Source organism: Indicator indicator, chromosome 2, assembly GCF_027791375.1.
Source record: "Indicator indicator isolate 239-I01 chromosome 2, UM_Iind_1.1, whole genome shotgun sequence".
Lineage (NCBI taxonomy): Eukaryota > Metazoa > Chordata > Aves > Piciformes > Indicatoridae > Indicator > Indicator indicator.
Window position 1 is genome coordinate 19,968,071 of NC_072011.1, and position 24,081 is coordinate 19,992,151.

Here is a 24,081-nt window from a genome sequence, read left to right on the forward strand (position 1 = left end):
TCATCTCTTAAAACTTTCTCATACTGAAAGAGCAATAGAAGCATAAATGGATTGTTACTTGAAATTGTTTGTGGTACTACACAAATGGAAAAACAATTTCAGGCTCCACTAATGTATGTTATGTAACATGAAGAGAGGAAGAAGAGAACTACTGATTGACCTTTTTGCAGTTGAAACAGGCTGAAAGAAAAAGATACTAGAACAGGATGTCGGTTTAGTTAAATTTCCCTCACTCTTAAGGCTTAATGTTTCCTTGAATTAAAAAAGCAAAACACTTTTTTTTGTAGCCATTGCTGTAGCAAACTCAGTCTCAAGAAGAATACTAGCTAGAAATTACCATGTGGTTGCATCCATCTGTATTAATGTGAAGTAGTCCATTAAGAACAAGAACAACTTAAAGCAACTCTTGGAATTCAGGAGTTCTCGTTAAGTTCTCAGCTGGGGTTTCTGTCTATAGAATTATTCATTCAAGGACAGGTCTTCACACTGCCACAGGTTCTCCAGAGAGACGGTCAGTGCCCCCATTTAAGGTCTATTTGGACAAGCCTCTGATCAACCTAATAGTACAATTGAAGATTCCAGCTCATTTTAGTGAGATTGGACTAGATAATCTTTAAAGGCCCCTTCCAACCTAAACCATTCTATGATATGTAGTTCAATGTTTAGAAAGCACCAGGGTGAAAAAGACCTGTTCACTCAATGCACTCCACCACCAATACTGGTTAAATGGATGAGTTATTTGTAGTTCTTGAAAGAAAGAACTTCTAGAAAGAACTTCCATCATTTGTCGGTCAAATACACAACTAAATTACTTACATTGTTTTTTGAATTTTGCTCTATGTGTGTTCATTAAAAAAAAAAAAAAGCTTTCCTTTCTTAAGCATTTAACTCAACCAGTAAAGATACAGAAGCTTTGTAAATGTTGCCTGGCATTAGTAGCCTTTTCTTTTAAAGTGGGACCTGTGAATATAAGACTGTTTGCACATATCATACACTTCTGTTACATAATAATGGAAGACTTCAGAACAGAACTTGCCATTTAAGTTTCTCTGAAAATTTACTGAAACACATGCTGTGGAAATTCTCTTTCAGGGTGTGCTTATACTGCAATTTCTTTTTCTTTACAGGGTAAAGAAGTTGAAGGAAACCCTTGTTGCAGTGCAGCAGCTGGATAAAAACATGAGTAGCCTGAGATCATGGCTTGCCCACATTGAGTCAGAGCTGTCCAAACCTATCGTCTATGAAACTTGTGACTCCGAGGAGATACAAAGGAAGCTAAATGAACAGCAGGTAAAATAGTACTCACTTAACAGGTGCACAATGGCATGGGGAGAACCAAAGTAGAGTGTCCTTGGGCTTGCCATAACCAAGTCAATGCTGAGAGGGCACAAGGCAAAGAAGTGCTTAAATATCAAGGCAAGTGGTACTTACTGTGTCACTTATAGAGCCTTCTGCTGGCTTTGACATCGAATCCACCAGGACCTGATTGACCTTTCCAAGAAAGGTAAGGCACCAGGAGATGTAACCTGAGCAAGTTACTGCAATTGTTTTTCATTTGGGGTTTGTCGTCTTTGTTTGGTTTAATTGTCTGTTCCCAGAGGCAAAACTGACACCTATTAGACTTTGCAAATTTTGCACATGTTTGAATATTACAATTTTTTAGCAACCTTTCTAACTCAGTTTTATTTTGCAGCTTGTTTGAGAATCACTTTGCATGCAAAGATGCATGAGCTATACATGTGAAGTTGCAATCCGTCGGTTTAGCACACAAAACCTTTATGCAGTGCTAGAATAAAATAGTCAGCACTGGAACAAGCAGAAATATGTTGTCAACAAGTTTTTGGGATTAAAACTTATGTTATTCCTAAGAAGATTTACTATACATTTCCTTTCCTGTTCACTTCGCTGCCCAGTTCAGTTTTATCTAGAAGCACAGTGCTGGGGAGGACTCTTCTGTTGTGTTCCTGTTGGTTATTTATTGGTTAAAATACCTTTCTGGTGCCTCACTGGAGATGAGATAGATGCTCTCGAGTTCTTTGTACAGAGGAGAAAGAAATGTGTGGGAAGAGGACTGACAAAATGTTTTGGGGATGATTAATTTCTGAAGTGTACAAACTTCCATTGTGCTCTTTTAAGCTGAGTGTGGAACTGAGACCCAGGAACCCCCTCAATGTCTGCCAGCTCCCCAGCTGATTTCTACATGGCTGTGCAGAATTGCTTATTAATGTTATATATGTAATTTACGTGGGGCAGTTATTTATAACACACAAATGTCACTAGTGATTGCTGTTTCTGCAATAATAAAGTGCTAGGCAACGAAGTAGATAGTAGATAGTGCTATCAACAAAGTAGATAATGGAGATTTTTTTACTGTCATCCCTATTCAGACATCCCACAGTTTGGTACAATCACTTCTTATGGAACTTATTCTTGGCACAGAGGCTGATGTATCTCTGCCTTCTGCTGTTTCCTTGTAGTGATTTCCACACGATGACAGGGTGCAGTGATAGTCTCTAGAAATGTGAGTGCTTTAACTTGAACTCCAAAGGGATGAAATAGAGGTGAATCTTACCTTATAAGGGATGCCATGTTTGGAAATTTTGTGATGATTTGATAACACTGCAAGCCATGGTTATAAAAAATTTTTAAAAAACACTCACCTTCCATGGTTATAAAAAATTTTTAAAAAACACTCACCTTCAATGTATGACAGCCAGGATTTTTGTCAGTCAGAGGCTGTATTGCTTTCTATCACATGTCAGAAAGCCAGTACATTGACCATCTTCTCAAGTATTTAATCCCTCTTCTTCCATAAGTAGTATTATATTATTTTACATGATTAATCTTCCACTGAAGACATGTTATCTTCCCTGCTCATAGTGCAACCAATGCTTCATATACAAAATTACTTCTAAAATACTATGCTGTCAAAGAAGGTGGCCAAATACCCTTTCAGTAATTCCATTATCTGCTTCTCAGCATCTGCTTCAGCCAAGAATCAGCTTTGTAGATTGCTGGTCTGTGTAGTGAAATTAAAGATACACTTGAAGCTGGGTATCATAGGAAAGGTAGAATAACTGCATTGTTTTCCTAGGGTCAGATATTGCATTTCAAGGTTTACTTATTTGTTTACTTTCTCAATCAGGTACCACTTGAAATGGGGGGGGGGGGGGGGGAAATGTTTTCTTCTGGGTTGATAACGAAAAAGAAAAATGTGACAGCATTGCATAAAAGTAATGCCTCTTTGTGAACTAACTCAAAGGCTAAATTTTCTCTAACAAACATCTTGGAAAGAAATATAAGACTGGAGAAAAGAAAGTGTAGGCATTGCATGTAGAAATATTCTGTAAGTGAATTCCTAACGCTTAGGAATCCTCAGGACCAGCAGTTCTTACTAGTTCTCTACTCCAAAACAGCAGAGAAGAGATTGTATTACCTGAATTTGCTTAACTTCAAGTCTCATAGCTCTCTGGAGTATATGTTTCATAAAGTATTGCATCTGTTTGTAGTATCCACCTTTATATATCCACCTTTTCAGAATGGATAGAAATAAGAATAAGTAGTTGGACATCATGATAAAAGAATATTTTCCAGGTAAATGAAAGGGCCAGTGCTCAGGATGAAAAAATTGTGATGTGCCACTTGATGGTTTCATGTAGGTGTTCACAAAATAGCCTTGTGTTTCACAGATGAGAAAAGAAAATAGGCTACTTCACTGAGCCAAACCCCAGTTATCACAATCAGCCAAATCATATGATTGATAAAAGTTGACTTTGCCCCATTTCAAATTTGCCAAGGTTTTTAGATTCTACATTTAAAAGTCATTTCTTCCTGGAAGGCATTTTCGGAACATCATATTGCTGGTTGTAAGAAAAGTTCCTCTAGTTAGACCTTAAATGTTTGTAGGCAGAATATGTCGAGACTACATTTCCCTCTGCATGTTATAGTTTACTTCACTAGTAAATTATAAAAAGCAGTTTATTTATCCTCAAGCTATTGAGTTCTTGTTCTCCTAAATAAACTTCCAATTGCCTTAATAGTTCTTTTCTTCATCTGAATCAGAAATGAACGAGCAATACATCACTTTCTGGTGTAGTCACCTACAAAGGCAGGCAGAAGTTAAGTAGAGTTTCTTTTTCTTGCACTTAACCTACAACAATAGTCAGTTGCTTTTGTGGCTTGTCTTAACTTGAATCTGTAGTGCAAAACTTTGCTTCAGGGTGAAACGATATTATCAGTGTAGAATAAGCCCTTGCAACTAAGAAACCAAACAGAAGAAGTAAGTACTGGACAGTGTAAATGCATTTTCTTTAGCTGTTCAAATTTTCCTTTTCCATTTCCAATGAAAATTCTATATGACTAGAAAGTTGAAGGAAGAAATATCTCCTACTAGAAATGTACTCTTCAACATGTGCAGCTGCCAATCTCCATGTCAGACATGCCACTTTGCAGCTACCTCACCTGGGGAAGACTAGGTTCACAAAGGGCACCTCCACCAAAACATCACAGTACATAAAAACTTTTTTTTTTCACACTTCTCTTACTAACTTCTGCTTTACATTCTCTGATAATGGGAAATGGCTGGGAATGATTCCACCATCTATCGGTCATGTTGGTTAAATGTATGTGAAAGATGCTCAGCTAAGCATGCAGAGCTCTGGGAGTTTGTCCCAGGTAACGGTTTGGAGATCTGTGCATGCTGCTAAGTTCTCCTGGCCTCGTTGATCACATTGCAACACCACTTGAGCAGATGCTCTTAATAGGTATTCACTGGATGTTTTTCTCTCATTTGCAAGCTTATTATTTTTTTTTTAATACATAGAAGAGAAATGCACTTGTATTTATGCATATTTTGCAATTTCTCTAAAGAATTAATTTCTTCACCTGCAGGAACTTCAGAGGGACATAGAGAAACACAGCACTGGAGTGGCATCTGTTCTCAATCTGTGTGAAGTGCTTCTTCATGACTGTGATGCTTGTGCCACGGAAGCAGAGTGTGACTCTATCCAACAGGCTACACGCAATCTGGACAGAAGGTGGAGAAACATTTGTGCAATGTCGATGGAAAGGCGACTTAAGTAAGTCTAAAATGCCTGCAGATGAGTATTTTCTTCCACAGGCACAAATACAGGATGGGATGTATGTTTGTTGCAGTCGCAGGGAGGCTTCTTTATTAATTACCCTCACAGCAATAATTAATAAAACAATATGGCAATGGGTATTAATAGAAACAGTAACCCTTTATTATGAAATATGCCAAAACTCGTTAAAAGGATCGTTTGTACAGTTGGAAGATATGTATTTACAGAAGGAATTATGCAGTCTCAGACAAATACAAACTATTCTATGCAAATTTGGAGGCAACAACTTGGAAAGAGAAGGTCCCCGAGAGCAGTTAGCACTCAGTTACAGCAGGAAGGAGACTCAATAAGAACCGTTAAACCCAAAGGGCAGTGAATCAGTTACTCACAGCTATTTTCACCCATGTAAGGGATGCTGCTGCTGCATTGGCTTTAGGGCGCTCTCATAGGTTCAGCACGGCTGATTGCCAGCAATAAAGGTTTACCGCATGGTCCCAGGCTGGTCTGGCTTCAGTTGACAGCAGGCAGTTAACGATGCCCTTGGTGATGGGCACTTGCATGCTCCCTGGATAAACTGAGGCACGGCACGATTCTGGTGGCAAGGGGGAGGCAGGCTCAGCCCCTCTGGCTCTCTAGGCGCTGACTTCTCCAGCTTGCACGTGTATGGCTCATGGCTTTATCCCAGGCTCTGGACCAGACACTCGAGGCAGGGCAATTCGAGACAGCAAGGCTTGAAGCAAGGCTTCAGCAGATTTGAGCAAGGCTTCAGCAAGCATGAGCAAGGCAAGGCTACCTAGTCACTTGTATATATACAAAATGCCAGAGGTCACTTGGTCCAATGGGGCACTAACGCTGCCCAGTGGAAATCCTTCTGCCAGGCTATGACCATAAAAGGCAGAACCAAGGACCTTGTATCTGGGGGAGCTTATGTGCTCTGACCCCAGATAAGCATCTTGTTTACCAGACAGGCAAGGGTCCTGTCCCCTTTGTTCCTTTTCCTGCGTTTTCCAGTTTTCCTGCAGGAAGGAGGGGAGAGAAAGGGACCTGTCTAGACATCTTGAGGCTTGTCTGGATTTGTACTGGGCCATTTGTCATGGCCTTACCACCACAGACCACTCCCTGACCCAATGGGGCAAGTGATCTTGGGCCAATAAACGGCCTTTAATGAGGGTACACTGTGAACCCTAGCTTAAACAAACATAATGGCTTACATATCAAATACAGTGTTTTACATATTAATACAGTGGTTTACACAATTAAGCATAGTGACTTACAATACGTATGTACTATATGAGCAGTGTATACAACCACAAACCATGTAGCTGTAAACAAAGTGTTACACTGAAGAGAGCAGCATATGCTCTGAGCCCAGTATTGTGGTGCTTTTTTGATTATCCACCCCCTGACTGGTGATGGGTGCATCTCTGGTATGACACTAAATTAATCAAAGTGTCCATGGGGCTTTAATTCCTTTATTTCCCACCCCCCGGATGCAAATGTGTCTCTATTGCTGAGAGTCATGGTTCCTCAGTATCGAGGTAAGGGAGCTTCTTTTTCTCCCATGCCACGCATGGCTCGTTCAGCTGAACCAGAAGAGTGAATTCGGCTTTGGCTTCCACAAAGACTTCTTTCATGAAGTCGTTTCTCCCAGCTGACATTTCGATTCAACATTCAAAGGTGTTACAGGGTTGCAATACCAAAGAAAAGGGCAAAAGGGTCAGAAGAGGTTTATACACAGAATAAAAGCCAGTAACTGTTAAGCTGTTGGAGCAAGAAAAAGACGTTTTGGTTGCATTTGTATGTAGCTTTATACAAAGTACAGCTATCAATTATCAAATTTTACTCACAAGACCTTTGATTAAATGTGTCTTGTTTGCCATATTTCCAAAAAATTGTGAGAGAGAAATTAGAAAAAACTTAGATGATAGCAATAACTCCATGAGATTTAGTAAACATAACCAGAAAGGGAGAGTTGTAATACTTAAGTTTACCCGAGAGCTTCTGAGACTGATGGGGAAACTAATTATTGAATAGGTGGAATGTTATTCCAGGTGTTATGTTTTTCATGCCCCTGTTGTTCCTAAACAGTTTATCTTACTTCTGATTTCATTTATTTGGAAGAATTTTGGACTAAACACTCATCTGGAATTTCCATATCTGCTCACGTTAGCTTTGCTGAGCAAGTGGAGACTGTAGTGCCCATGTGTGCGCACTAACTGCACATGCTTAGACCATCTGTACACTGCATGCCCATGATAGCCAGAAGATTCATTGCTTTCTATTCCCATCTAGGATAGCATGGGTGATTTTGATAGCCATAACAATGCTGTACACTCTGTGCTGACCACTAATAACGTAGATCTTTTATCTATCTTTTTAAGTTATCAATCTGATTTCTGTGATGTTTACACAGTCATATCAATAGGTCATATCAATAACTCTAGGTAAAATTCATGACTTTTTAAAACACTGAATTGAGCTTTATATAATCCTTGGTTGTGTTGGGATATTCTTAATCTGTTTAGTAATTTTCTTTATGGAAAAACTTGTTTCAGTTGTGCTGCTCTATAATCATAGATTGCTATCTTTAAGCAGTTTTATACTATTCCCATCTGGTATAGTGTATGTATATATAACAAAATACAACTTACAAGTTATATCTTTGACACTGTCTTGAAAATATATACAGGCTCTTCATCCTTTCCTATCCAGCAAATTGATTCAAGAGTATACTAAGTTAACATGGAAAAATGCATTGAACTCTGTTTTACTTTCTTACAATGACCTTTTTGTGGCCTTATTAAGGGGGCCTGCAAGAAAGTTGGTGAGGGACTTTTTAGGGTGTCAGTAGTAATAGGACTAGGGGGAATGGAAAAAAAATAGAAATGGGTAGATTCAGTTTGGATGTTAGGAAGAAAATCTTCACCATGAGGGTGGTGAGACACTGGAACAAGTTGCACAGGGAGGTGGTAGAAGCCCCATCCCTGGAGGTTTTTAAGGCCAGGCTGGATGTTGCTCTGGGCAACCTGATGTAGTGTGAGGTGTCCCTGCCTGTGGCAGAGGGGTTGGAATTAGATGATCTTTGAAGTCCCATCCAACCCTAACAATTCTATGATTCTGTGATTCTAATGTACACATAATGTTATTAGTAGATTTTTTTTTTTTTTTTTTGCTAGGAAATAAACAGAGCTATCAGTATTTAGGATCTTGATTGTACTAGAATCATAGAATTGTAGAATGATCTGGATTGGAAGGGACCTCTGAAGGTCATCTAGTTCAACCTGCTCTGCAGTAAGCAGGGGCATCCTCAACTAGATCAGGGTGCCCAGTGTGATGGTTGTCAAGCCTCACTTTGAGTATCTCCAGGGGTATCAGTTACTTACATTAAAAGCCATATTCCAGTCAAACTTCAGGTTAAGCAACATATCAACAATGTATACATTTTACACATATAGATGAAATGGATATAAGCTATGCTAGAGGAGGTTTAGGCTGTATACTAGGAAATATTTTGTCGCTGAAAGGGTTATCAAACATTGGAATAATCTTCCCAGGGCAGTGATGGAATCACTGTCCCTGGAAGTGTTTAAATGGTATATGGACCTGGCGCTCAGGAACATGGTTTATTGTTGACCCTGCAGTGCTAAGTCGAAGGTTGGACTGGATGATCTCAAAGGTCTCTTCCAATCAGATATACTCTGTGATATTTTCACTTTCAGACCTGTGTATCTAAGATTTGGGAAAGACGTAAACAAGATGTACATAAAACAAGACAAAGTTCTGTAATACAGTCTGACCCAAAAAAAAGAATTCTTGTTCTTTTGGATCAAGTGGTGTTGAGCTTCTTGGGATTTTATAGTCTTAGTATTAAGCCAATCTGATTTTGAGTTCAAAAGTCAGCCATTATGTTTACATAATAAGTTGAAGTCAAAATGTCTTTTTTAAACACTGGAATAACTTTTAAGTTTTTGTAAAAATAAAAATATGTTTACAGTGTATACCAAGAGATAGCGTTTTACTACTTGTTGATGAATGCAAGAAAAAATTCCTGTCCCTTTGCAATTCATTGTAATGACTGAGAACTTGTAATAAGTGCTGCAGTATCTTTATCGTTCTGTAAGGAAAAGGGTTGCAGTTGAAGGTAGAGTGGAATTTCTGATCTCTAAATACTAGTATAGGTACCTATGCTTGGGACTGTTTTTAAGAAGTTATTTAGCATGTGCTCAGATTTTAAGAGCTCCTATCATATACTTACACATTCCTTTTTATACTGTTTCCAAAATTAGATGCATTAAAAAAAAAAAAAAGTTGCCATCCTAAAAAAAAAACCAAAATTTGCCATCATCTTATTCTAGCTCAGTCTGGAATGAACCAGCCTTCCTTCTGGTCTGCTTATCAGCCTGACTGTCTGTGTTAGATTAAGAGCTAGTTGCTGTCTGGTGATGTGCTACTTTGCTGTTGTAGGTGATCAAAGTTTTCTGTAGGTCACCTGGCTTTCAGTAGAAGCATTCCCTAATTATCTGTTATATGTTGCAGAATTGAAGAGACATGGCGGCTATGGCAGAAATTTTTGGATGACTACTCCAAATTTGAAGACTGGCTTAAAACCTCTGAGAGGACAGCTGCTTTCCCAAGCTCCTCTGGTGTGCTTTACACGGTTGCTAAGGAAGAACTGAAGAAATTTGAGGTGATTTATAATAGCTGAAATATAATATCTACTGGTCACATTACAGCAGCCAACTGGTGTTCTTCCCATACACAAGTCATTCAGCAGAGACGCTGTATGAATGTAGTGGAGCTGATTTTGTAGCCGCCTTCAGTGGCAGGTTTCTAGGATGAAAAAACAGTGCAAGATGACTGAAGATGCTAATATCCACTCTCGACTGCTGTTTGTTCACCAAAGTTATTCCTCACCTTTTTTATTTCTGCATATCCTGATTTTGTTGTTAAACACTAGGGGACATTACTACAGTGAGACAGAATGTTTGTTTCTCGGACTCAAGTACTCTATCTCAGACCTTCTTCCCATTGTCTCTTTATTCAGTGATCAGGATCGAAATTTCTTGTTTAGAGAGTCTCTGTGTGAGAGACAGTACCCAAAATATCTATTTTTGATTTTTACAACTGATCTGACTTTGCCCAAAGTCTCTTCCATTGACCTTCAGCCATTATGGTGACCATCCCTCTCCTGCAGACTTGTGGAATTTTTGTGGTCTGCAGTCTCAGCAGGAACTAGTTGCAAAGAAAACAGTTTAGCAGCCTCTCCAGGAGCCTGCTTTCCCTGCAGTTTGGCTCTTCTTTTTTTTTTCTGAGCAGCTAGTTTCTACACCTACCAAAAAGCAGTAGAGCAAGTGACAAAAAGTTGCATGTTCAAAGTGAGCCAAATTCAGCAGCTTTACTGTGAAGACAGTATAAAGTCCAGCCGCATATACTAACTGATTTCTGCTTTAGCTACATCTGGGTTGTTTTTTTTTTTTCAATTTTCCTTTCCATATCTGTAGTTCCATTAAAAAAAAAAAAAAAGAGAGAGAGAGAAAAAGACGAGAGACAGCTAGAAAAAGAGCCCTTCAGACAATGTAAAAACCTTTCTGTTCCTGAGCACAGAGGCTGGAGATGGCTTTTGCTGACTTCACTGCACAAAATCAAACTCCTTCCTCTCCATTAGTTTATGGGGAAATGAAAAGAGGTTACAGGAAAGAACACAACAGATGAATTCTCATGTAGCTGAGCTGAAAAAAATGTAAGACAAATACACAGCTGTTCTCTTGCTGAAGAAAGCTTGGTAACAGGTGAAGCAGCAACTGCACACTTGTAGGTTTTACCATCCTAGTAAATACAGTGAGATTTGTGCCTGTGAAATGAGAATTGCCTCCTTGTGCAATTTTGAGTTCTACTAAGTATTAAACTCCAGTTGCAAGCCCATTTGCACCTGGTTGGTAGTCCCCTCCCCCAGCTTGGTGGCCATTTAATGAAGTTATATCAAGAGGATTCTACAGAATTATTTTTTTCAAAGCAGCTTCTTACGATTTCTTTATGGAGGAATCTTATGTGTTAGCTGATAAAAATCTCTGTACGGGAGTATATTACATACCACATTTTCCCAGGCCCTAGTAAAGATGGTGTCTAGTTTTGGGAGAGATTGACTATTTGTTTGCATTATGGAGAATGCCAGAGAGCAAGTTTGTAGAATACAATGGGATCCAAAAAGGATTTGTATTCAAAAGAGAGCCTGTGTGTAGTCTATGTTTTTAAGTATTCTTTTGATTGATTGCTTTTCTGTTTATGTGACAACATAAAAATGAGTAGTGGGGTTTTTTTTAGTTATTAATCTTTTTAATTTATTTTTGAAGGACTACATTTAGTGAGTTAATTACAAGGTGCTTTTTCCAATTTGCTTTGTGATTGCAAGTCACAACGTGAAACTCGGGGGCCAAGTCACCTACTGATTCTGCTTCCTAGCTGAGTGACTGACGCTTTTGTAACAGTACAGGAGACATTGAGTACATGATGCAGACTGTTGGCCAGGTGTGAGTCAGTATGGATGTTCACAAAATTTTCTTTCATGAAAATTTTAAGACATTTTGTGTACCTGTGTAATAAAGAGATGATCGCTTCAGTACAAATTCTCACTGGGTGTGGTAAAACTCAGAATAAAAATCATTGAAATATTTTCAATGTTTGCACTCCAGCAAATCACTGTGTATAAGGAAATCCAATGAAGCCACAGGAATCTTGGATTTCTGCTCATTTCTTAACAAAAAAAAAAAAAAAAAGAAAAAAAAAGCCATTTTCATTGTGTTTCCATTCTGGAATACAAAGGCATATGATTGAGTAGAAAGAGAAACCTTCTTTTTGTCTTTTCTTGGCTGTTTTTACCTTTCTCATTCAGTGAAGTATGTCAAGTTTTGTAATCTTTTCTCTTTTTTTTCTCATTTCATCAGAAGGCAGTGTCTTAATAGAGTAACCCTCAAGAGATGGCAAATCCTTAGTGAAATCTATAAGCTGTCACAGGTCAGAGTGTAGAAGTAGGGTCCACATAAAGGGAGAGACATGTATGTATCCTGATTCCAATAATTAAAAATCTGATGGTGTCTTCGGTTCATGTTGTTTTAGGCCTTCCAGAGACAAGTGCATGAAAGTCTGACTCAGCTGGAACTGATCAATAAGCAATATCGCCGCCTGGCTCGGGAGAACCGCACTGACTCTGACTGCAGCCTCAAGCAAATGGTTCATGAAGGGAACCAGAGATGGGACAACTTACAAAAGCGAGTTACCTCCATCCTGCGCAGGCTAAAAGTATTTTTCCATTTTTAAGCACCTTCAGTTTCACCACTATAGTTAGGAATTGGAGTATTCCGGAAGCTTCCACTTAAATGTATTTGCAGTGTTTTTGAGGGGATTTCTGCTTTTGGAAGAAGAAAGGAGTATATTAGTCCACTTTGTCTGAGGTAGCGAAAGCATGAAGTCTGGAGGGAAATGCTTGGTGACTTCAAACACCACCTACTTCAAAGATAACTTCTCTAGGTCAGCCAATTGCAGCTGTAGATGATGTTACTGAAAAGGGAACTTAAGAAAGCAGGTAGGAAGAGTGTGTACTAAGTTTAGGTTAGGTTTGAAGGGCTGTAAAGCTGTTTCTTCAGAGATCTATTTTTGCTGGGGGATTTTGGGTTCTTTGTTCCTTTCATACCACTCCATTTTCCACCCCTCAGCATTTTATTGGCCAGCGTGAGGAGTTTGAGACAGCACGTGATAGCATCCTGGTATGGCTAACAGAGATGGACCTCCAGTTGACCAACATTGAGCATTTCTCAGAGTGCGATGTGCAAGCAAAGATAAAGCAACTTAAGGTAAAGAATGCTTGAGCAGGAACAAGAAGAAAGATGAGACAAGGGATACATTCATAGTTGGAAAATAATTTTTTTAAACGTTGCACAAAAATGCAGCCTGATACAGTCCCTTATTTGCAGTCTGAGACTTCAACCTCAGAATTTATGGACTATGTCAGGTTTCGATACATACTTTTTTCCAAGAGTGGAATATCCTTACACTGTGAGAAAAAATCTAATAAAACAAGGGGGACAGTTTCCCTCCCCTAATCAAAAGAGGAAATGTTGAGGAAAATTATTAATGTCAAGTCTTCATTATTGCTGACATGTAAGAATTGCTACATTTGACAAGCATTTCTGCATCAGAAAAATCATCAAATATCACATATCATTTTATCCAAAATTCCAGTCTGTTAACTTTAGCATCTGTTCTCATTCTAGAGATTTGATCATGGTCATGGTTTGTTTAAAGAACTTTCTTTCCAAATACAAGAAGTGTGGAATGAGATGGTAGACCATGAGTTATCACTGGTTTTGGCTGGAAAGTCTGCAGAATGCTAAATTGAATTGATCGTTGTTCCTCATGCCAGAACATTTGGAATGATTCCTACTTGTAGCCAGCACCATTCTTGCTGAAAAACTTAAAATTTGGATCCTTAATAACTTAGGTTGTTGCAATGTTGATTTTGTTGATAAAGCATAGACTTTTCTTTTATGCAGGCTTTCCAGCAAGAAATTTCACTGAACAACAACAAAATTGAGCAGATAATTGTGCAGGGTGAGCAACTGATTGAGAAAAGTGAGCCCATAGATGCAGCTGTCATTGAAGAAGAACTAGATGAGCTGCGTCGTTACTGCCAAGAGGTCTTTGGACGTGTGGAGCGTTATCACAAGAAGCTCATCCGCCTTCCTGTGCGTATATTTACACGCATGCGTTTGTCTGGTTTGCTGCCACTTTGAAAGTATGAGAATGAGGAGGAAGATAGATGTTGGAATGAACTAACATGAAACTTGTGTAACTTTTCAAAATACTGTAGTTTAATTTTGTTACAACCCTGAACCACTGCCTTCCTTTATATGCTAGTTATGTGCTGTTAGACAGCAAACTTGCTTGCTCTGGAAATCTTGTAAATCCATGCATCCATTATGAAAATCCATGCAAACTGGAGATTTGTAAAACTTTGTTAGTGGGGGTAGCAGTGTGGTATGGGTAGAAAGAGCAACTCATTGCTCTGTTAGATAGTTTGATTGGCAGCTTGTTGAGATCTCTTTTATTTAAAAAACAACAGAAGGGAGAGAAAGTTATCTCCAGAACTGGACACACAGTTGAAGAAATGAGAGAAAACCATTTTTTTTGTAGCTCAAGTCCTAGTGAAGGAAAGGAACAAAACCCATGGTTTTCAAAATATGGAAGAATATAATGAGAACAGTGGTCATGATGAAGGACACTTAGACTTTCTATGACTTGATTCCAGAGTTTTCTTTAGCTTGATGTCTGCATTACAGAGTCCTCAATAAAGAGTCTGGAGGCATTTGCTTGATGTGAGACTTTGTGGTTCCTTAAGTAATTAAAATGAGCTGGTGTTATGTTTTATGTTAGGGTTTGTAGTGCACCTTAAAGTAATGACAGAGAAGTGGAAAAGAATGTAAAATGGAAGCCCCATCTGTTTGACTGTTGCCTAATACTGCTGTATTTCACTGACCCAGGCTGACCATGCAGTGCTTCTGCATGTTTCATTGATTGGTTCTGTTTGCATTATGCTTCTAGCTGACAGATGACGAACACGACCTCTCTGACAGAGAGGTGGATCTGGATGAATCAGCAGATCTCTCTGACATACATTGGCATGACAAATCTGCGGACAGCATTATCTCCCCGCACCCCTCTTCCAACCTTTCGCTGCCTCTTTCCCAGACGGTGAGAAGCGAGCCATCAGGGCGAGATACCCCTGCGAGTGTGGACTCCATTCCCCTGGAGTGGGATCATGACTACGACCTTAGCAGAGACCTGGAGACAGCTGTTTCGCGGGCACTGCATTCTGAGGAAGAAGACAGAGGACAAGAGAAGGACTTCTACCTGAGAGGGGCAGCTGGTATAGCAGGTACGGTGGCAAATTGTTTGTTCTGTTCTCTCCTAGTAGAAAGAAGCAAATGTTACATGTGTCATTGCTTGGCCAAGATGCTCATGGAAAAGCATTTCAAAAAGCCCCTGAAGATTTTAAATAGCTTTCCCTAAGCAAACCCAGTGCTTCAACACAGCAATGAAGATTACTGGATGACTGCAGCCTTGGAAAATCACAAAGACATATATGATATGACAAGAAATTGGCTGTTTCTATGCTTGTGGCCTGCCAGCTGGAATATATTATCTGTAACAGCAATGCATCATAAGTTTTTCTGACTAGAAGAAACTATACTGGATGTGGCAAGAAGTGCGGAACAAACTGATGAAGTGATGCCTGTAGTAGAGGTCCACAGACAAAGTCATCATGTGGTTAAGTAAATCTTAACACAGTTCTCACATGTGCAAGACTCCAGCAACTGAATGTTTAGCCTGAGGCTGGATCTTGGATCTTGCTCTTCAGTGAAGCTGGAAATCCTTTCTAAGTGTGTGTACTTTGTGTAATAAATCTTAACAAGTGAAAGTACCCAAATGCAGCCATTTGTGGAGGAAGACATACTTGTATATTATACTTTGATTTTTGCTTTCCAGGTCATTGCTCTGAAAAGAGACAGGTTTACCTGGATACTACAAGACTTAGTAGCAGGCTTCCTGTGTTTCAGTCTTCATCCTTTTTTCTTCTTCAGAAAGGATATTATTGGAAACCTTCATATATTCCGTGCCATGAAAAGGACTCCTGCTGTAAGGAGACAGCCATTGCTGAGCTGTCAATTTAGACTGTGCTTTTATTTTTTCAGATGTAGAGATCCCTGAAACTCTTGAGGCCTATGTAACACTCACAGAAAACACCCTCAAAAATATCTCTGGTAGGCATCAAAATAGACTTGCACAGCCAGATGCAAATGCTTCAGTGTGCAAGCATAACTTCTTTCTCCTCTTCTAGCGTTTTCTATACTTTTCACAGCTTACAAGATAAATGTTTCTTACATGGCAGCATTGGCATATTAATACAGAAATATCCTGCTTCACTACTGTGCTTAAAGGTATTACTAGGTGCACGGATGAAACAATGTTTGAAGTATTGATCCTCCCACCTCAACTAACTAGACTGAACCGATCAGTGGGTACTCTGGTCTTTATTCTCTTGAGTCCCTCAACAGGACCTAATACTTTGTCTGGTCTCTGAGACGAGGAGTGGTTTCTGCAAACGTTAAGGCAGAAGGAAAAAATGTGGAGCAAAAACTAATTGTTCAGGTTTGCACTTGGGTTTTTTAACACAGCCACAGCTTGCATTATTACTTAGGTATAAATTTTAAGGTTAGTTGTTTCATTTGATAACAATGCCAGTGTTTTAATCTTTTATACTGGAAGATGAATTTTTTTTCATGTTGCATTTTTACACATTGCTGTTTTGTTCGGAGTTAGATGACTGGTGGAGGGATTAGGTGCACTTATGAATATCTTGTCTCAGGATTTCAGTTTTTCTTTTTTTTTAACTTAATTGCAAATTTTGAGGTAGCAACTATTTAATGTCTCAGCATCTGTGGCACAGTTCTCAGGTTCACTGCCCATTTATGTTTTATTAAGACTATAAATAATAGAAGTACATACAGAAAAATGTGACTTGTGACAATTTTAAGGTGGTGAGGGAAAAGCAATATCAAACACTTTGTTCTGTACATTTGGGACGAGACAGTGTTTTATGTGAAGAAAGATTAACCGTCCAAAAGATTCCATTTTCTGTAATTAGATGAACAGAAAGCTCCCATTCTCTATGCATGTTTTAAATTGTGTCTGTATGATTAAACTCAAATTGTCATTGTAAACAGATGGAAATCAGGTACAGTGATCAAATATGGATAAGAGGGATCTCATATGGTCCTCTAGGCTGCCGCCTGGCTCAGATTAGAGGTGGCTGTAGCTGATTCATATCACAAAGTACAACAGACCTCTGTAAGGAAAATACAGGTTAGTCTAGCTTCAGAAATGTTGATATGAGGTCCAAATGTCTTGGATGAATAATTCCAGCTTGCAGATACTTTAAGCATAATTGATGTCAAAAGCCTAGTTGGAAAAATATTATCAATTTTGCTGCTCAGTGTTGCTGCCTCAATCAGTCATGGGCCTTCAAGACATCCAGTCAGCCTTGGATTTATATACAACTTTCAGTTTTCAAAACTCTAACATGGATTTAGATTAGGAGTTTGGGGCATGAGGTTTTATTTGAGCGTGTTTGTGAAAAGGAGGGAGCAAGGTGTTTTTCCAAATCAGTGAGGTTAGAGCATGCTTTGCCAAGAACTATCCCCTTCAGAGAGACAAAGAGTTCTCTGAGGGAAAAAAATCATTTCAGAATGGTTTGCAAGCCTGCTTTAAACTGTGGACTGTGATAGTATGCTTATGGCAAGTCTGTTCTGTTCATTGGCATAGTTATCTGTCCTCTTGAAGGCTGCTAACACTCTCTAATGTACTAGTTATCAGTTCGCTTTAACATTGTACCACTCATACTGCTGCAGTCACATTTCTCCTTTACTCCTGATATTTATTCTGCCTGGGCAAAAGATTTGGGGGAAAAAAAAAAAGCTCTTGGAAAACTTGCATGACAGTCAATTTTTCTTTTTTTTGTTTTATTTTGGTACAGGAGAACCTGGTGCTCTGGAAGCACATATTCGACAGCTGGACAAAGCCTTAGACACCAGTCGTTTCCAAATACAACAAACAGAAAACATCATCCGCAGCAAAACACCTACAGGACCAGAGCTGGATTCCAGTTACAAAGGATATGTGCGTGTATTTTGGAGCATAAGTTGAATAAGCACTCCAAGCTTACATTTGCTATTGAAAGAAATAAAGCTGTTTCAACAAAGCTGCTCAGATTTACTCACTCATATGGTTGCTACCCTTAACCTGTTTTTTATGTTATTAATGTGTTTATAATAGCATACGTTACAGGAACGTGATGAAGGAATTTATTTTGCTATTACGTTTTTGCAGATGTTTAAAAGTTCTTTTTACCTATCCAAAAGTTGTATTTTATCCATCTAATGATGATACCTTTGTTTAAAATACCTCTGCTTTTAGAAGCAGTTGTTATGACTTCATGCACAGTATTCATTTTGTGGATAAATTATAAATGTACATCATGTAAGCATGGTTTCATATATGGAATCCATCATTTAAAAGTTTTCTTGGAAGAGATTTCTGGAAGAAAAATCTCTAAATCGTTCAAATAATGTTATTACTGATAGAATTGAAAAACTAGGTGCTTGAATATATAGTATTTCCACACTTCTTAGCTGATTTTCATTATCACATCTTCTATAGGCTTTGCCATAGTGTTTTAACATTTGGAACAAATGGCACTGGGTTATATCTGTTTAGTCTGAACTAATGTTTTAAGCATTTATTGCCTTCATATGCATGTCTTTGATAGTATCAGGACAGGTTGTTATCAATCTGTTAAGTGATTATTATCTTCACACTTAGACCTGCTTTTGGAAAGTTTGGGAAGTTGCATTGATTTACATTTTCCCTACAATAAGTCCTGTTCAGTGCACATTGACATTTTTTGTTTGTTAACACAGATGAAACTACTTGGTGAATGCAGTGGAAGCATAGATTCTGTAAAAAGGCTTGGTTATAAACTGAAGGAGGAAGAAGAAAAATTATCTGGGCTTATTAACCTGAACAGTACTGAAACACAAACAGCTGGTAAGTAGTATTTAGTTCTTTGTTGGAAAGCAATTACAAAAAAGTAGCAAACATGCAAAACTTTTCTGAATAAACAGTTGTTATTATTTACTGATATATATATCTACACAACTGTGTCTGTTACCATGTTCTGTTTGAAATCTCTTAATAGGAATAGTATTCCTTGAATATGCCTTATAAAGAGATTAGGCATACCCCTTAAGATTAGGAGACACAACCTGAAGCTTTTTGGAGTCCTTGTGGATGCAACACTTTTTATGTTGAACGTGTCTGATGAAAAGAGATTGCTTATATTGCTGTGCAAAACACAAGTCAGCATTCATTTCTTCTAATATTAGCTTTCACTCCTAGTATTATCTGTCTACAGCACAGAAATCTATAATCACCTTGTAGTATTTACATACTTTAAGCATCAGCTGTGGAACAGGAGGTATTACATTTTCAAGGCATGGATTTGTTTCAGAGACTTAGCTTGGCAAGATATGCTACCCATGTAGTCTGTCATTTTAATTTATTTTATTTAATTATTTTATTTTATTTTATTTTTAAAGTGACAGAATGATACGATTTGTCCTTCTACCACAGCATTCCATGATAACTATTTCTTCTAGCAAGAGTACTTAGCCAAATCAGCAGCAGCTTAGGCAACTGGAGTGAGGTGTGAATATCAAATTTTGACAGATACAAATACAAATGAAAAAAAATAATTAATATGTAGCAAGTTGGACATACTCAGATTCCTTCTCTGATTTACATGTATGCTAATTTATGATGTCTTTATACCAGTATAACCTGAGAGACCTGCATGTGTCAATTAATTCCATTTGTAGAATCTGACATTAGAAAGTGGCAAAATTCCCTGGTGCCTTGAATCATCCAGGTTTCTCATTCTTCTCCAACATCAGTTTTCAGTTTAGTGTTTCATGGGTTTAAGGTTTTCTTGTTTACATGGAGTAATTTTTTGTCTCGCACAGGATTCAACTGATGCAGCTGTGTTTGTGTCTAATATTGTCTTGCTTTTGCTGAATTCGGTGTTTATCATTCCAGGTGTAATTGACCGATGGGAATTAATCCAGGCTCAAGCTTTGAGCAAGGAGCTGAGGATGAAGCAGAACCTTCAGCAATGGCAGCAATTTAACTCCGACCTTGATAGTGTTTGGGCTTGGTTGGGAGAAACCGAAGAAGAACTGGAGAAGCTCTGCCACCTTGATCTCAGCACTGACATACAAACTATTGAGCTCAGAATTAAAAAACTGAAAGTGAGTTTTATTTCTCTTTTCCATGAGTTACCTTGTAAACAGACCTGAATGTAATAGGTATTTTGCTGCTGCTTTGCTCCATTCTGCTCGTAGCAGGCTATTGCTAGTAAGTGAAGTAACTGGGAAGGTGATTTTATGCATCATATTTTGGCAGGAAAATGTACTACTGGCATTCATTATATAATCCAAATGAATTTTTCAAATAGTAATTCTGTGGACATTCCATAATTCTAGAATGTACAGGTAATTCCTGATGTCAGCCAATCTGATGAAAGGGAAGGTTAAAAAAAAAATTACATCAAATCTGTTCTAGTCAAACTGCAAACAAAAAAACCCCACTGTGGTGGTTTGGCCCTGGTTGGGGATCAGATGCTCACAAATGCCTCTCTATTACTCCCCTTCTTGGATGGATGGGGGAGAGGGAAAATATAATGAGAGGCCCATGGGTCAAGATAGGAGCAGTTTCATAAAGCAAAAATGAAGGTCAAGGCCATGCATGGAAGCAAGAGAAACAAAAGTATTGTTCTCTGCTTCCCATCAGTAGCCAAGTCCAGCTGCTTCATGGGAAGCAGGGCTTCAATATGCGTAGTGGTTGCTCTGGGGATAAACACCACCAATGAATGCTTCCTTTTTCTCTTAGCTTTTATATCTGAGCTGGTGTCATGTGGCATGGAATACCTCTTCAGTTTGGGTCAGCTGGCCTGGCCATGTCCCGTCCCAAGATCTTGCCCACCCCTCAGCATACTGTTTGGAGGAATGTTGGAAAAGCACAGCCTTGGTGCTGTGTGAGCACTTCTCAGCAACAGCCAAAATGCTGATGTGTTACCAACACTGTTTCAGCTACCACTTAGAAACACAGCACTACAAAAGGTGCTATGGGGAGAAGTCCATCTCAGACAAACCAAATACAACTACTTCAAAGGAAATACTTCCCTGGGGTAGGAAGGGGTGTGGAGGAAGCAGAGAGTGCTCAAAGGGGTTCTAGCCTACCCACTGCTGTCACCAGTACAACATACTAAAAATTTGGTGTCACTTTGCAACATTCATGTTTCTTCTGTCATGTCAGATGCATCAAGATCTGAATGCTGGCCTTTGTGGTCTCTCCTGGATATTTTACACCTATAAGAATCTTCAGATGTGATGGTCTACAACTTCACTTTCAGTTACTAGCATGTTTTAAACTTAAGCAAAAAAATATGGGAGGCAATGTCAAAATGCTCCACACTATGAATGAGGTGGATGGACAGTAAAGACTATTTCCGGCAGTGATCCATCTAAAGGATATTAATGCTGCTCATCACTGGATTCCAAATATAGCTGCTATAAGTACTACAAAGGTCACTGTGACATGAGGCTTTTAAGTAAATGCTATAAAGTGGGTGGAAAAGGAGGCATTTCATAAGAATCCTGTTCTTATCTCACCCACTCTTGGAATCCCTGTTAATGCCCTCCAAACCAAAAGAGGTAGGGTTTCTTTTGTGGCCTCCAGTGTAAACAAATCAGAGTTTTTATATGCATCCTGCTTTTATAAATAAAGTTGTTTATACTCTTGTATGTTTTCTTTACCCTCAGTAAATGCTTTTGTTTTAAAACACTGTTGACAGCATTTTCCACTTGAAAACATGTTGATCTTTATGTTTATCAGCAAAACTGAGAAATGAGGGCTAAAGTTTTATTGTGAACTAAAGTACAATTGTTCTACATCTCTTAAATTTTGTTGGGCCTACTCTGCCTTTAAAATATCTGAAAGATGAGCCAGGTCTTTAAAATTCAACTATGACTTAAGGCTTTTAAGACTTTGCAAGATTAATTGGCTTGTTCTAGTTTATGCACAGTAAAATTTTAGTAGAATTTAGAGTGAACAATTGCAGAGTCACAGAGTGAGCACAGAAATCTCATATCGAGAGTAAAGGGGCTGTTACTGTAAGGTACCATTCTGCAGTTGCTGAAGGCAAATCATTGGCTTCCTGTGGTGCCTTCTCTGCTTGGTTCTTCTGTACATCACTTTTTACTAATTTACCTCCTTTCTTCCCCCATCCTACTTTGTCTTACCCTGAAGGAGCTGCAGAAAGCAATTGATAACCGAAAAGCAATCATCTTATCCATCAATCTGTGCAGCTCAGAGTTCACTCAGTCTGACAGCGAAGAGAGCAAGAAGCTTCAGGAGCGCCTGTCTCAGATGAATGTGTCCTGGGACCATGTGTGCAGTGCCATCGAAGACTGGCGCTGCTCATTGCAGGATGCATTAATGCAATGCCAGGTCTGTATTGTGCTTATTTTAAATTGTCAGTATCCTACATATCAAAAATGTAAATCATACATGTTTTTGATGTGCACGTTATTCAATCTGAAACTTGCCTGTGCAAGCCAAAATTCAGCTTCAGTGTGTGTTTTCCAGAAGATACACTTGCACCACCTGGTGCATGTACTTCCAGCCCAAGATTCTCTTAATTTATTGTCTCTGGAATAGTAATCTAATCTAACATTCTATGCTTCCTTGTCAATTATGTTATTTAGCCAGTAGGACCTATCATAGGATAAACTAAAAATTTTGAATTTGACTGGAATTTTCTGCTATGCTGTTAACATCATTACTCATCACTTGCAGGATTTCCATGAAATGAGCCATGGCTTACTGCTTTGGTTAGAGAATATTGACAGAAGAAAAAATGAGATTGTGCCCATCAATCCAAACTTGGACTCAGAAACTCTGCAGGATCATCGCAGACTTCTAATGGTAGAGCTAATCACCCCCTTCCCTCCCAAAAAGAACACCACCTGATATATCTTTGTCTTGAGGGTTAGCTTTGTATATTGCATGCTAACATACAACTGGGAAATCAAGTAACTACCTTTGCTTTGGTAGGGAAGACTATTCACTTCTGCTGGTAGCTTAACCTGTGATTTATGATTTCAGGCAAGTACTGTCTTATCGTCCTGTCAGATGAGAAAATTTTGTTGCTTCTCTTTTCTTTCCATTTCATTGATTTGAAATATCCAGTTCTGTGAGTTCTAGCTTTTTTTAATCTGGTGCTTGCCTTTGCAACAGCAAATCAGACGTGAACTGCTGGAGTCTCAGTTGAAGGTGGCATTACTGCAAGATATGTCCTGCCAATTGCTAGTCAATGCTGAAGGCAAGGACTGTCTTGAAGCCAAAGAGAAGGTGCATGTCATCGGAAACAGGCTGAAGCTTCTCTTGAAAGAGGTCACACGTCATATTAAAGACCTAGAGAAAATACTAGACATTTCAAGTAGTCAGCTGGTAAGTCCTGTCTTTTTATTTCTTGCTGTTTGTTGAGTAAACGTTTCCCACTGTTTCGACTGACTTGATCAGTGCCGTTGGCTGCCCTCTTTCTGTTCTTTGCAATGCTTAGCCAAGATGATGCATGTGTAATCTTGAACATCAGAAAATAGCCTTATATTTCATTATGTAGGTATCTCTTCTGTGATATGGTGAGGTTGTTTTTTAAATTCCATTTTTTTGGGGGGTTGCTAATTGGTGTAGCAATAAGTATCAAACATCTCAATTTGTTTATCCTGCCATTACAGATTGAGTCAACTGGCAAAGTATGTGAGATAATGATTCTTGTTACAGTACTGAAAATTATAGTGTGTCAGTTGTCACTGGAAAGGAAAATAATGCTCACTCTGTTGAAGAGAAAAAATGATATAATGAAATAAATTGTGATAGCTTAACAAATCTCTCAGTACCTTCTGAGCTTTGAGCTGTACTCCAAATCTTTTCAGATTATCATGTATCCATACATCTTTGCCAGCAGTGGCAGGTATAAATTAAAGATTTCAAGGTTGTTTGGATTAACAGAGTTCATACAGCTTGAAAATTCATCTCTTTCCTCCTTCTAGTGAATTTTTACCTGTTCACATAAAACCTCTTGTCATATTTAAGGGCCAAGAAAGGGCATCTGGTTTTTCTTCTGTATTGTCTTTGGTGGAAAATGGGTCAGCTAAAGCACTTAAGTTTTAACTATTCTTTTGCTTTTCCTTCAGGTCTAACCACAGAAAACATGTAATACTTTAGTCTTATGACATTTGCCAACAAAATTCAACTGTTTTATGTATTTTGG

General features: G+C 38.6%; 1 protein-coding gene across 3 annotated transcripts in view; it reads left to right on the forward strand.

Annotated features, from left to right (window-relative positions):
* SYNE1 (spectrin repeat containing nuclear envelope protein 1) overlaps window positions 1-24,081 on the forward strand; it is a 295,201-nt gene that overhangs the window by 261,639 nt on the left and 9,481 nt on the right. For 2 of the 3 annotated variants that reach the window (XM_054395242.1, XM_054395257.1), the window contains 13 exons: window positions 1,128-1,290; window positions 4,891-5,078; window positions 9,618-9,768; window positions 12,195-12,377; window positions 12,791-12,928; window positions 13,628-13,819; window positions 14,676-15,009; window positions 17,668-17,810; window positions 18,611-18,737; window positions 19,785-19,996; window positions 22,056-22,256; window positions 22,605-22,733; window positions 23,046-23,258. In XM_054395242.1, the coding sequence (XP_054251217.1) occupies window positions 1,128-1,290; window positions 4,891-5,078; window positions 9,618-9,768; window positions 12,195-12,377; window positions 12,791-12,928; window positions 13,628-13,819; window positions 14,676-15,009; window positions 17,668-17,810; window positions 18,611-18,737; window positions 19,785-19,996; window positions 22,056-22,256; window positions 22,605-22,733; window positions 23,046-23,258 (2,374 nt within the window). Of the gene's footprint in view, window positions 1-1,127; window positions 1,291-4,890; window positions 5,079-9,617; window positions 9,769-12,194; window positions 12,378-12,790; window positions 12,929-13,627; window positions 13,820-14,675; window positions 15,010-15,826; window positions 15,896-17,667; window positions 17,811-18,610; window positions 18,738-19,784; window positions 19,997-22,055; window positions 22,257-22,604; window positions 22,734-23,045; window positions 23,259-24,081 lie in introns of all 3 variants that reach the window. The other variant, XM_054395250.1, reaches the window with a different exon arrangement.